This window comes from Sebastes fasciatus, chromosome 13, assembly GCF_043250625.1.
Source record: "Sebastes fasciatus isolate fSebFas1 chromosome 13, fSebFas1.pri, whole genome shotgun sequence".
Lineage (NCBI taxonomy): Eukaryota > Metazoa > Chordata > Actinopteri > Perciformes > Sebastidae > Sebastes > Sebastes fasciatus.
Window position 1 is genome coordinate 32,935,571 of NC_133807.1, and position 15,401 is coordinate 32,950,971.

Below are 15,401 nucleotides of genomic sequence, written 5' to 3' on the forward strand. Positions count from 1 at the left end.
TTCACACTGCAATCCGACTTTGGCAGACAGAACCTGGACTCATCACTGAACATGACATTCCCCCACATGTTCAGGTTCCATTGTCTGTGTTGTCAACACCAGCGCAAACGGGCCTGACGGTGAAGGGCAGTCATTGCAGGCTTCCTGGTAGCCTTATGAGAATACACTGTTTACCATTGGCAGAGCATTTTGGCACATTTTTCTTGGGCGCTTCCCACATAATCAGCTGTGCTGCTCATCCCACAAATGCATGATCCTTACAAGTTGGACATCATTGTGAAGGTAAATAAACAGGCTTTCCAACCATGTAAAATACAATGACCATTAGCATTGATACAACAGAGAAATAATCCACCAAACACAAGTTTACGAACTTTCTTTTTCCAATATATATATATATATATATATATATATTCTTTCTATATCGCTTTGCATCAACATAATCAATTAGTTATTTTTCATCTTCTCTCAGCATCAACATACAAGAACTCAAACATCTGTAAACTAGTCAGAACCATAAAAGTCCGACTGACTGATCATCTCAGGTGTGATTGATGTCATTTAGGTTAAAAGTTAGAAGTCCATCAGAGTCCTGGTGTCTTTGAGGAAAACATTATTTATAGGTTTCTTTGAGATAATCAACTTTTAAAAACGTATCTAGTTTAGGGTGGACTGAAGTTACCGTTTAACTTTCTAAATATATAAATGCTCCTTTTTTATCGCTGTAAAATGTTTTAATTTCAGAATTTGGGGGATTTTATGTATTTTTCATGAAAACAAAAATATTGGTGTTAAATCTGTAAATCACATGGAAGCTTTCTGTTTTAAAATGTTAACAAGACGTATGTTTTTTTAATGATCTTCATGCATGTACTTATTAAGACATGTGGACCCAGTTTCACCACACTAATACAGAGAATTTAATCAACAGTATTACAAAATAAAGTGATGCTGAGATAACAGAGTGTTCCCAGTGGTGGTGGTAAATAGAGGAAGTAGTTTTTGTATGACTCTCCTATTATCGTCTCTCACTGTGTGTCTGGCACAGTAATACACAGCAGAGTCTTCAGGCTGCATGTTCTGTCCGTTTAGAGTCACTGTCTTGCTGGAAGAGTCTAAATTGACACTGAACTTGTTCTTCAGTGAATCTTTGTAGTATGTGGTTGAACCAACTCCGCTTCCGATCCACTCCAGTCCTTTCCCTGCAGGCTGTCTGATCCAAGCTGTCCAGTAGCTGCTAACAGAATAAGAGACCTGACAGGTGATGGTCAGACGTTGACCTGGCTGCACAGTCACAGAGGCTGGCTGAGTCAACGTTTCACCCTTCACACCTGTGGAGGAGAACATGTTGAACAGTGAATCAGTGTAATAACGGTGAACAGTCGGTGTGCTGTGATCATACTGTCAGTGTCTCTGCCTCAGTGAGACTCACAGGATCCAGGATCCAGCAGCCAGCAGCAGCAGCAGCAGCAGAGCTACAGACAACATGGTTGGTGTTGAAGTGATGGGAGCTTCTCTTCTTCTGCTGCAGCTGACAGCATGATATCAAGTCTTTATAGCAGACTGTGAGGAAGTTCACTTTGCATAGAGAACGACACCGACCGGCTATAAAAGAAGGGTGGACTGTCCTGGCACAAGCAGTCAAACATTTGGAATTATTTATTTTGACACATATGAAAGAAGATGTATTATTTTTCTTTATTTTTTGTATATTATTTTTATTGACAATTTTTGATGACAACATATAAAAGAAATAGAATCAAAACCCATAACCCGACCTAAAAATCCACACACCTGCAGACATTTACACCTGAGGAGGAGTGGTACAAATAATATGATATCATAATATATAAAAGAGAATATTATCTAAACCGTGTGTCAAGGACAACAATAGTGGATGTGTAGTGTTTACCACGCTGGATTTAACATGTGAGGGTGCAGGTCGTATCCACGATGACCCTCCTACGTTTTATGATTTCTGAGGTTTGTTTTGGTTGACGGATACGGAACGGATATTACGTCACGTTACTCAGACTACCACAATAAAAGCGGTAACTTCCTTCTACCTCCACATAGACTCAAATGATCAGCTGACTAAAGTTTATACAAATGAACCAATAACTCAGCTTTTAACTTTTATTTCTTAAATATACTGTATTATGTGTTTACTATGTATATAATTTCAAACAATTATCAGATTCATGATTCACTTCACTCTCCACATCTGTTAGACAGTTTAAACACAACTGTAATTATTTAATGACTATATTATTATACATTCTTTAAGATGAAAAAATGTTTTAAATAAAGTATTAACCTCCATACATGATATAGGTAGGAGTCAAATAAATTCACTTTGTAAACAATAAAGTTAAATGCTGTTATCAGTAATGTGTGAAGTTGAAGACATGTGGACCCATTTTCACCACACTAATACAGAGAATTTAATCAACAGTATTACAAAAATAAAGTGATGCTAAGATAACAGAGTGTTCCCAGTGCTGGTGGTAAATAGAGGAAGTAGTTTTTGTATGACTCTCCTATTATCGTCTCTCACTGTGTGTCTCTGGCACAGTAATACACTGCTGTGTCCTCGGTCTTCAGACTGTTCATCTGCAGATACAGCTGCTGTCTGTTGTTGTCTCTGGAGACGGTGAACCGGCCCTGAACTGACTGGGAGTAGTATTTGCCGCTGCCACCACCACTACTGATAGCAGCGATCCACTCCAGTCCTTTTCCAGCAGCCTGTCTTATCCAGGCCATGTAGTAGCTGCTGAATGTGAATCCAGAGGCTGTACAGGTCAGTCTGTGGGATTCTCCAGGTCTTTTAATCACTGGTTCAGATTCTGTCAGAGTCTGACCATCAACACCTGTCAAGATATAAAAATACATCATGAGAAATATGTCAGTTACACAAATAAAAACTATATCAACTCAACATCAGTGTAAATGTTGACCTGTCCAGCAGCAGATGGTTAAAAGCAGCAGTCCTGTCCTATAGTCCATCATGTTAAACTGTGTGTCCACTGTCCTCTGTCCTCCTCTCTGCAGTCAGATAAGTAGAGGTGGAAGACATCTGAGTTTTGCATTGACTCCTCCTCACAGGGAGGACTCAGCTGATCTCAGATTTCGTTGTTTTCCATAAACTAAGTAGTGGGATCATGTAGAGGCCTGAGAAAGGTCATGTGGGGAACTCCACATGTGATTTTGATCACTCAAATGTGTAATTGCTGAATGACACCAGTTGTTACCCAGTTCTACAGTCTGTTAGAGGATGTGAATGTGATTACTATTTAAAACAAAACTGCTGTTATCATTTACAAACCAACACAGAGGAAAGAAAACCACATTTAGACATCAACAGTCTCAATAAAACTGAGACTCAGTCAGTTATTCAGCATCACATTGTTGGTAAAAAACAAACAGGAAGTCAAACACCACAAAATCACCTGCAGCTCATCTAGTGGCGTTGTTATACTGCTCTTTCCTGCCATCATATTTGAGGTCTCCTACTACCCCCTGTTGGTCTTTGTAAGAATACATTCTTTAAGGTTTTTGTACAGCTTCTCTGGTAACTTTAACCAGTGTGTGTCTCTGGCACAGTAATACACAGCAGAGTCTTCAGGCTGCACGTTCTGTCCGTTTAGAGTCACTGTCTTGCTGGAAGAGTCTAAACTGATACTGAACTTGTTCTTCAGTGAATCTTTGTAGTATGCGGTGTATCCAGTAGCTTCGCTTCCGATCCACTCCAGTCCTTTCCCTGCAGGCTGTCTGATCCAAGCTGTGTAGTAGCTGCCAAGAGAATAAGAGACCTGACAGGTGATGGTCAGACGTTGACCTGGCTGCACAGTCACAGAGGCTGGCTGAGTCAACGTTTCACCCTTCACACCTGTTAAAAAAACAAGAACAGGTTTTATCACAAAAATATCAAGTAGTACTGTAAAAGAAGAAGTGTTGACAGATCCAGAGAGACTCACATCCAGCTGCCAACAGCAGCAGCAGAGCTCCAGAGAACATGGTTGATGTTGAAGCTGACGTGCTGTGAACTCCTCTGACAGCCTGATGTGATGTTTTATAGCTGAAGCTCACTGAGTTTGCATATATAGAATCAAACATATATGAAGCATCAATGTTGGTCTAACTGGAGCCAATAGAAGAGTCTGTTCACTGTTTTTATATCTGCAGAGTGAAAACATGCCTGGAAATCACCTCTGCTTCACATCTCATATTTTAATGTCATTACACGCTCACAAACATTTAGAAAATGTCTCATCATTTACAGAAATAAAACTACTGTTAACTTTGCTTTTAACCTTCCTGTTGTCCTCGGGGTCAAAGTTGACTCGTTTTTTAATCTTCAATATATCATAAATATGGATTTCTTTAATTGAATTTGCACCAATATAACATGGATGGTTCCTACTATGGTCATTGCAAAACAAAAATATATAATGACCACTACTTTGGTTGAATTTTGGGTGTTTTATTCAAATTTATATCATCTGTGGTGACAGGTTTCATTATTTGTTACCGTGGTTTCAAACCAATATTCTGACTAAACTTTGACACATACCAGCCTGTGATAATCCATCAACATTATGTTCCTCTGATAATAGTCAAAATAATTCATAATTTCTGCTTTTTTTTACTATAAAATATTCACAGAAATTAAGTTTATTAACATTCATTTCCAAAACAAATAAAGTGTAAAACTTGTGGTAATGATTTGGAATGAAGTCGGCCAAAAAGGTGTAACACAGAATTGGGTGATAATTTCTCCTGTATGCTTTATAACCAGTCAGAGCAAACGGGAAGACAACAGGACGGTTAACTATTAATGCTTAAATCTATTCTGCTGACAACAATCTGATATTAAAACATGATGTACATTCTTGTTTATTTAGATTAGGATCATTATTCTTTATGTGAACATGAACATTTTCTTATTACATTCAGATACAGAAAATAAAATTATAGGCTAATTGTTGTGAAAAAAACACTTCATGGTTGTTGTCTATCAGTCCAGTCAGAATGAGTCCTGTAGGATTTTGTACAGCTGTTCAACCAACTCCAGTCACTGTGGGTCTCGAGCACAATAATAAACAGCAGAGTCTTCAGTCCTCAGACTGTTCATCTGCAGATACAGCTGCTGTCTGTTGTTGTCTCTGGAGATGGTGAACCGGCCCTGAACTGACTGAGAGTAGTAGATGCTGCTACTGCCACTACTGATATAAGCGATCCACTCCAGTCCTTTTCCAGGAGCCTGTCTGATCCAGTGCATCCCGTAGCTGCTGAGTGTGAATCCAGAGGCTGTACAGGTCAGTCTGTGGGATTCTCCAGGTCTTTTAGTCACTGGTTCAGATTCTGTCAGAGTCTGACCATCAACACCTGTCAAGATATAAAAATACATCATGAGAAATATGTCAGTTACACAAATCAGAACTATGTCAACTCAACATCAGTGTAAATGTTGACCTGTCCAGCAGCAGATGGTTAAAAGCAGCAGTCCTGTCCTATAGTCCATCATGTTAAACTGTGTGTCCACTGTCCTCTGTCCTCCTCTCTGCAGTCAGATAAGTAGAGGTGGAAGACATCTGAGTTTTGCATTGACTCCTCCTCACAGGGAGGACTCAGCTGATCAGAGTTGGATCTTTTATTATAATTAGTGGATAAATATGAGTTGTAATATCTTGATAAAAGTCACAATGAAGCAACTAAAGAGGGTCATTTAATATATGTAGACCCATTTCTACATGCATCAATGGTTTCCATCATTAGATCAGGTGAAAATAGGAACTGTGGTTTGATTTGGACAAATAGAGCATCATCAGTAGTTGTGTTAACGTCAGATCAGACCAATCAAATCACCTCTGTTCTTTCTTGATGTTCCTTCTAGTGCACAAGCTTTATCACATGATCAGTATGAGTCAATGAGTCAAACTCAGTCAGTCCTAGACTGTCCTCTGGAGGGTTGAAAGAGGGACTGTCAGTTTCCAGTCTCAGCATGGAGAAAGACTGGACATTGTTGTTTTGTTGATGACGTCTGTTCAACAGTCTGAACTCTGTGGATGTTGGATTCTGTCACTCTGTGCTGAGAGAGAGGGGGGGGGTCCTCTTTAGAGTGGAGATCCAACCTGTTAGTTGATCTCAATCTTCTTCCACTCTGCATGCTGATTAAATGATTTCACTGAAATCACTTTGAAATGATTATTTATTGTTATTGTTTACATAATTTTGCCGCCACCATCTTCACTTCTTTATGAGGCAACACACAAGGAAGCTGATTTACATACTGATGATATCAGCTGACTAAAGTTTATACAAATTAACTAATAACTCAACTTTTAACTTTTATTACTTAAATACATTGCATTATGTGTGTGAGCTATGTATATAATTTCAAATTTCTATTTTCACTTCACTCTCCAAATGTTTTAGAAAGTTTAAACACAACTGTAATTATAAAATGACTATATTCTTTTATGTTCTTAAAGATGAAGAAACTTCTAAATCATTTATTAACCTCCATACGTGATATAGGTAGGAGTCAAATAAATTCACTTTGTAAACAATGAAGTTAAATGCTGTTATCAACAATGTGAAGTTTTCAACAGTGTGCACAATGCTAGGACAAAGATTAAATTATTATTTAAAAATATATATATGAAGTAAACTGTATCATGTAAAACAGCTTTAAAATAATAAATAAATAAAATATAAAGTATATAATATAAATACTACAAAAAATACTTCATGCTCTTCCTCAACCAGACCAGTCAGAATGAGTCCTGTAGGATTTTGTACAGCTGCTCAACCAACTCCAGTCACTGTGGGTCTCGAGCACAATAATAAACAGCAGAGTCTTCAGTCCTCAGACTGTTCATCTGCAGATACAGCTGCTGTCTGTTGTTGTCTCTGGAGATGGTGAACCGGCCCTGAACTGACTGAGAGTAGAAATTGCCGCTGCTGAGACCATCAGTAGCGATCCACTCCAGTCCTTTTCCAGGAGCCTGTCTGATCCAGGCCATCCAGTGGCTGCTGAGTGTGAATCCAGAGGTTGTACAGGTCAGTCTGTGGGATTCTCCAGGTCTTTTAGTCACTGGTTCAGATTCTGTCAGAGTCTGACCATCAACACCTGTCAAAGAGTTTCACCACACTAATACAGAGAATTTAATCAACAATATTACAAAAATAAAGTGATGCTGAGATAACAGAGTGTTCCCAGTGGTGGTGGTAAATAGAGGAAGTAGTTTTTGTATGACTCTCCTATTATCGTCTCTCACTGTGTGTCTCTGGCACAGTAATACACTGCAGAGTCTTCAGTCTTCAGACTGTTCATCTGCAGATAGACTTTACTGCTGGAGTCATCTCTGGAGATGGTGAATCTCCCCTGGACTGACTGGGAGTAGTAGATGCTACTACTATGAATATAAGCGATCCACTCCAGTCCTTTTCCAGGAGCCTGTCTGATCCAGGCCATCCAGTAGCTGCTGAATGTAAACCCAGAGGCTGTACAGGTCAGTCTGTGGGATTCTCCAGATCTTTTAATCACTGGTTCAGATTCTGTCAGAGTCTGACCATCAACACCTGTCAAGATATAAAAATACATCATGAGAAATAAGCTGGTGACACAAATAAAAACGATGTCAACTCAACATCAGTGTAAATGTTGACCTGTCCAGCAGCAGATGGTTAAAAGCAGCAGTCCTGTCCTATAGTCCATCATGTTAAACTGTGTGTCCACTGTCCTCTGTCCTCCTCTCTGCAGTCAGATAAGTAGAGGTGGAAGACATCTGAGTTTTGCATTGACTCCTCCTCACTAGAAGGAGTGAAGCTGATTTGTCTGGTAACTTTCCTTTATTTGTCCCTCAGTTTTGGACCTCAGAGGACAGATTAAACAGTGTCGTCTTTTCAGTCTCTCCTCAAAACTTGATTTAAATCTCCTTACTGACTGTATTTAAAGAATCATCTCACTACGTCTCTTACAACTTTGTGTTTCATTTTTTGTACTTGATATTATTTGTATTAATATTATTATTATTTGTATTATTATTATTATTATTATTATTATTATTAATAATAATAATAATAATAATAATAATAATATTAATATTAATATTAATATTATTATTATTATTATTATTATTATTATTATTATTATTATTATTATTATTCCTCCCGGTAAACTGCAGCAGATGAGAGCATCCAACTTTTTCAGTCCTGATACCGATAGAGATACCTGGGCTTTGGGTATCGGCCGATACCGAGTACTGATCTGATACCAGTGTTTAATTAATAAGCTGTATGCCTCTCTCTGTGGACGTGACTGTAATCATTCTGTTATGTGTAAGACAACATCAGGCCTGACTTTAACATTGTTTTCTTAACTTTGTCAAATAAAATGTAACAAATTAATACAAATTTGTATTTTGTTTATGCAAATTTAATTTGTATAATTCAAATAATAAATGGTACACAAGCAACTTGGTAAAAACAATCTCAAAAATGAATAGAATGTTTATTTATTATAAAAATAATAAATCGTATACCAGCAATTTGATAAAAAAAATCTTCAAATTGTACAGTATTTGTATTTATTATTAAAATAAACAATTGTACACCAGCAACTTGCTAAAAAAATCTCCAAATTTTGTATTATTAAAATAATAAATCATACCCCATAACTAGGTAAAAATTAAAAAAATTAACAGAATTTGTATTTTATATTTAAATAATAAATCATACACCAACAACTTGGTAAAATAATCTTCAAAATTAACAGAATTTATATTTATTATTAGAGTAATAAATTGTACACCAATAATTTGGTAAAAATCTTCAAAATTAACAGGAATTAAAATTCCAGTGTAAACCTTTTTTTAATACAGCAAGAAATTGGTCAAAACTTAAATAGGAATTAAAATTCCAGTCTATAATGTATACAGTATATAAACATAGAACTAAATTGAATAGTTCAGACCCATTGTCACCGATACACGATTCAGCTATTAGAAGTCCATCAGAGTCCTGGTGTCTTTGAGGAAAACATTATTTAAAGGTTTCTTTGAGATAATCAACTTTTAAAAACGTATCTAGTTTAGGGTGGACTGAAGTTACCGGTTAACTTTCTAAATATATAAATGCTCCTTTTTTATCGCTGTAAAATGTGTTGATTTCAGAATTTTGTGGATTTTATGTATTTATGTGTTATGTTTTTTTGATGATCTTCATGTATGTGCTTATTAAGACATGTGGACCCAGTTTCACCACACTAATACAGAGAATTTAATCAACAGTATTACAACAATAAAGTGATGCTGAGATAACAGAGTGTTCCCAGTGGTGGTGGTAAATAGAGGAAGTAGTTTTTGTATGACTCTCCTATTATCGTCTCTCACTGTGTGTCTCTGGCACAGTAATACACTGCTGAGTCTTCAGGCTGCACGTTCTGTCCGTTTAGAGTCACTGTGTTGCTGGAAGAGTCTAAATTGACACTGAACTTGTTCTTCAGTGAATCTTTGACGTCTGCGTCGTCACTAATCCACTCCAGTCCTTTCCCTGCAGGCTGTCTGATCCAAGCTGTGTAGGCGCTGCTAAGAGAATAAGAGACCTGACAGGTGATGGTCAGACGTTGACCTGGCTGTACAGTCACAGAGGCTGGCTGAGTCAACTGTTCACCCTTCACACCTGTTAAAAAAACAAGAACAGTGAATCAGTGTAATAACGGTGAACAGTCGGTGTGCTGTGATCATACTGTCAGTGTCTCTGCCTCAGTGAGACTCACAGGATCCAGCAGCCAGCAGCAGCAGCAGCAGCAGAGCTACAGACATCATGGTTGGTGTTGAAGTGATGGGAGCTTCTCTTCTTCTGCTGCAGCTGACAGCATGATATCAAGTCTTTATAGCCAGAATCGATATATTTGCTTCATCTGAGTCTATGTGGAGGTAGAAGGAAGTTACCGCTTTTATTGTTGTAGTCTGAGTAACGTGACGTCATATCCGTTCCGTATCCGTCAACCAAAACAAACCTCAGCGAGCCGAAACGAGGAGGTAGAAAACGTTGGTATACTTATATATACTTATTAGCCGACATAAAGTAAACTTAAAATAACCTTGAAAAATACTTGAACTTTACTTCAGTTTACTTGATAATAAACTTGAAGTATACTACTTATTTTTGAATATAATATGATTTATATCATTCTTTCAGATTATTATTATGATAATGAATGTCTTAATGATGAAGATGCCTTTCAAGTCTCATCTTGATTTTTGGTCGTCTCCATCTTGGTTATTTGCAACCAGCCGTGGTAGCGACCTGTCAATCACAAGGTAGCCCCGCCCTAAAGCATCCCGTGCTTTATGGTCTATCTGACTCTAAACGGGTCCATAATCTACTAAATGAACATCATGCTGTGTTGAAGAAGTCTTGAAACTAGCCAGAGATGTTTCATGGCCATCATTCAAAGGGAAACGTGTTCACAGCCCTGACATGCTTCAGTGCTTCCCATAGAGACATCAGTGTTGTTCAGTTTTTGTACAGCTTTGTAGTCTCTTGTGTCACTGTGGCTCTCGTGCACAATAATAAACTGCAGAGTCTTCTTGTCTCAGACTCTTCACCTGTAAGTGAACTAGATTTCTGGAAGTGTCTTTGGTGATGGTAAACTGGCCTTGGAGACTTTGGGCAAATATTGTGCCGGTTCCGTCATCAATGCGTCCGATCCATTCCAGTCCTCTCCCCGGTTTCTGACGAATCCAGTGCAGCCAATTCAGAGCAAGTCCTTCCACTTTACAGGACAGAGTGACTGCTTGTCCAGCTCTGCTGACCACAGGCTCTGAGGAGGTGAGGGACTGGCCTTGAGCCGCTGAAAGAGACACAGAGTTTAGATGAAGGGGAGCCAGCAGACATCCAAAGCTCCGTCTGTCCTCCTCCGCTGGACGCCGACTTCACTCACCTGAAATGAGAGCCAAGAGGACGACACTTTGTACAACTGTCATGGTGGGAGCTTGTCTGAGTCTGCAACTGCAAAGGCTGTTCAGAAGGATATATGTATTGTGCAGGCAGAATGGGGGGGGGGGGTGGTCAGTGTGTGGATTTGCATTTTAACAGTCGGAGATGTTGGAGAGACAGTTTTAATACAGAAAGACTAAAACTGTCAGAGAAGAAGGACTCTGGGAGAGTTCAAAACAGACTGAGACACCAACAACAAAGACGTTGTTCAGTGTTTTTCAGCGTGTTCGGACAGTTTTCCACATGTGTGCGTTGTTTGTGAGAGAGAGAGTCAGAATGTGTGGTGTGTAGTTACATTTATACAGAACAAGCTGCACTTTCATTTAAATAGTGATCGGTCACCTCAGTGAGGCGGATAACTGCTAAGAGAGGAAAAATGTCCAAAGGGAAGACGTAGTTTTTCCCTGTTATTCATTCAGCTTTCTCCACAACGTCTCACAAGAATAACCAGCAGCTCCTTCAGTCTTCAGTCTTAAAATGTGTTTGACATGGTGATCTACACCTAAATGAACATTGGGTGGTGGTGAAGCAAACTCACAAAGGGTGTTTGCTTCACCAACATCAATTCTGATCAGTGAGAACAGCAGATATGAGTGTCTCCTTCAAGGAGGGTGGAAAGAGGAGAGGTCACGCCTCATATCTTTGGGGTGCAACACATGCAAAGTAAAATCTGGTCTGCGCTCGAGGAAATAAACCAATCACAACGACCGCAGCTCCAGTTACACTGCGCATGTGTGATACCCCAAAGACCCAAAGACCCCAAAGACCCCAAGACCCCAAATATCCCCAAGACCCCCAAGACCCTCAAGACCCCAAAGACCCCAAAGACCCCAAGACCTGTGTCCTCCCGTGTCCTAGCCTCTTTCAATAGACCTTGGGCTCCTTATAGTGACAGAGGAGAGAAACTTGACACTGACTGCCACCTAGTGATTTTATAAGAGGAACTGCATCATAATTCACTCCCATATAGTGACCTACTTTATTTATTTTTCTTTATATGTATATACACTTTATTTTTACCACCTTTTTTTTAGGTTGTTTTCATTATATGCAATTTACAGTTCGTAATTACAATAGTTTATAAACCAATTTTTAAGTAATTGAGCTTAGAAACAAACACAATAAGTACACAAGAGAAAACAACATCAGCATTCAAAATTAAAATAAAATTTTAAAAGAAATAGAATAAAATAAAAAAAATAATAATATACAAAAAGAAAAAAATAAATAATTATAAATTAAATAAATAAATACGTTTATTAAGAGAAAAGAATAAAAGGGAGGGGCGGGGGGTTGCAGAGATATAGCAATATCTTTTACATGGGCCCACATATGTGTCCGCCTTCACATGTAAGGTCCATTCCAGACACATGTAGATGTGCATGCGTGTTAACCCATGTGGACCTATGAAGCTATATTTTTCCATATTTGAAGCAAATAACAAAAGGGTGGAAAAAAACTAAACCCCCAGATTTTATAAAATGAAAAAGTTTGATTCAAGAAGTAAAAGTTATGGAAAAGGGAACTCACAAAATAAGGGATATATAGGATGTTTTTGAGAAAAGATTCTGATGGAAGGAAAAATATAGTGACCTACTTTAGATGCCAAATAATATCTACATTAATGTGGCTGACATGTTTACATGTTGTGTTTCTTTTCTTCTTGTCTTCGTCTGTTTTGTGAGGAAGTGATCAAACATTTATTTTATTTATATAGTAATTGTTGTTGGTTAATAATGATCTTTCTCTGGGACAGTTTTCATGATTTTCATAAAAACTACAAAAACAAAAGATAAAATTAAAATTAAAAAAAGTCCTCCTTGTTGTCTATCAGTCCAGTCAGAATGAGTCCTGTAGGATTTTGTACAGCTGCTCAACCAACTCCAGTCACTGTGGCTCTCGAGCACAATAATAAACAGCAGAGTCTTCAGTCCTCAGACTGTTCATCTGCAGATACAGCTGCTGTCTGTTGTTGTCTCTGGAGATGGTGAACCGGCCCTGAACTGACTGAGAGTAGAAATTGCCGCTGCTGAGACCATCAGTAGCGATCCACTCCAGTCCTTTTCCAGGAGCCTGTCTGACCCAGGCCATGTGGTAGCTGCTGAATGTGAATCCAGAGGCTGTACAGGTCAATGTGTGGGATTCTCCAGGTCTTTTAATCACTGGTTCAGATTCTGTCAGAGTCTGACCATCAACACCTGTCAAGATATAAAAATACATCATGAGAAATATGTCAGTTACACAAATCAGAACTATGTCAACTCAACATCAGTGTAAATGTTGACCTGTCCAGCAGCAGATGGTTAAAAGCAGCAGTCCTGTCCTATAGTCCATCATGTTAAACTGTGTGTCCACTGTCCTCTGTCCTCCTCTCTGCAGTCAGATAAGTAGAGGTGGAAGACATCTGAGTTTTGCATTGACTCCTCCTCACAGGGAAGTTTGGCATTCTTTTGTTTGGTGAAAATTAAATGTGAATGAGTCCTGTGATTGACTGGCGACCTGTCCAAGATGAACCCAGCCAGTATAAGAGTTTAGAACATTATGATAGAAGTATTTGATGTCCATCCCCATGTTCTATTATGTCTCATAAGTTGTTGCAGCAATTTTTGGGTTGATACCATTTGTTACACAGATTTTTCCTAAATCTATCCATCTTTTTACCACTCTAGAATTTATAAAAATGATCAATAATCCCTCCAAAATACCACATTAAGACACCAAGACCTTGAGGAACACCATAGAAAAAGCCATGCTGTGATTTGGGATCAAAAACATTTGACATTTTGGAGATTTCTGCAAGAATTAAATTTTTTCGGTGATTGGATGGCGAGCACTTGTGTTGTGTAAACTGCTCAGAAACCCCCTTATTGTCAATCTAGCTAGGAAAGCCATCCATCCTCTGAATGCTCTAGGTCTCTAGTCTGATCCATCCATCCTCTGAATGCTCTAGGTCTCTAGTTTGTGGCTGTAAAGTTTCATGAGGCTGTGATTATCCTAGAGGTCACCACAGGTCATTTTATACAGTGAGGTCAATGAAATGTCTCCTATGGGGACTAACATCATCACACATTAATACAGTTGGGCTCATTGGATCCACAAGAGTCTCAGCTTTACAGTGATATCCAATTTATGTAATTCCAAGACTGTTTAGGGACCCCAGTATGCAGAAATATTGAGATACACCATTTTAGAATTGGAGACAATAACACATTTATACTACATGTTATTATCATAAAGTGGGCATGTCTGTATTTATCCCAAATTGGAGTGTTATTTATTACCTTTCTGACATGGTAGCATGACATTGTTGGTACCAATGGATTCTTTGGGTTTTCATCTGATATCTGTGTCTTCACTCTAACCCTAAAACTGAACCTACTAGAGCCTCTGAAAGACAGTAAAGGCAGTAGGGATCTCTGGCGGTCTCAGGGGGGTTTGAGGTCTGTTTCTGTCTTCAGTGTGACAGTGAGCTGGTGTTGAAATCATTAGTGGTCTGAGGGCTCCTCCTCTGGTGGCTTCATGTTACAAATGTTCAGGCACTGAGGGGTTTTTGTTCAAGTCAAACTTCATTATATCATAAATATGGATTTCTATAATCTAATTTGCCCCAAAATAACATGGATGTTTCCTACTATAGTCTTTGCAAAAAAAATATAGTGGTCACAGGTGTCATTTATTGTTGCCGTGGTTTCAGACCAATATTCTGACTAAACTTTGACACATACCAGCCTGTGATAATCCATCAACATTATGTTCCTCTGATAATAGTCAAAATAATTCATAATTTCTGCTTTCTTTACTAAAACATTTGGTATAATTTTACAGAAATTAGGTTTATTAACATTAATTTCATGCAGCAATTGTCAATAATGTATAAAACATATTTTTTATATCACAATGAAGAAGACTAAACACAACAGTAGATAAGTTGAACAGTTGAACATCTATTTATTGTCTCGATCCACAGTCCCTGCAGAACTCTGTGCATATTGATAGTTTAACTTCACTCCAAACTCCTGCAAACTAAAAGAAGTAAAGACTTCAATCTCAGGTTAGACAATTAGAAAAAACAAAAAACATTTAACTACACAAATGCTGTTTATTGTTCAGCTGCTGTGTTTAATGCAGCTCTGTTATGGAATAAGCAAGAATATGCCTATTTAGTGATATGATTTCTACATTCACATCTCTGTTTAGAAATGTGTTTCTAATCAAACATTACTGGTTCTCACAAAGTGTTCAGTGTGACTGTATCCTATCAGTTTCTGGGACTACTTCAAGTGAAGACGTTCATCATGATTGTGGTCAGAATGAGTCCTGTAGGATTTTGTACAGCTGCTCAACCAACTCCAGTCACTGTGGCTCTCGAGCACAATAATAAACAGCAGAGT

The 15,401-nt window shown here is 38.3% G+C and overlaps 1 gene segment (V, D, J or C); it reads right to left on the reverse strand.

Annotated features, from left to right (window-relative positions):
• Positions 1–3,512: 3,512 nt before the first annotated feature.
• Positions 3,513–9,857, reverse strand: LOC141781466 (Ig heavy chain V region-like). The segment is given in 2 exon segments: positions 3,513–3,889; positions 9,785–9,857. Coding segments are annotated over 2 exon segments (426 nt in total).
• Positions 9,858–15,401: the final 5,544 nt, after the last annotated feature.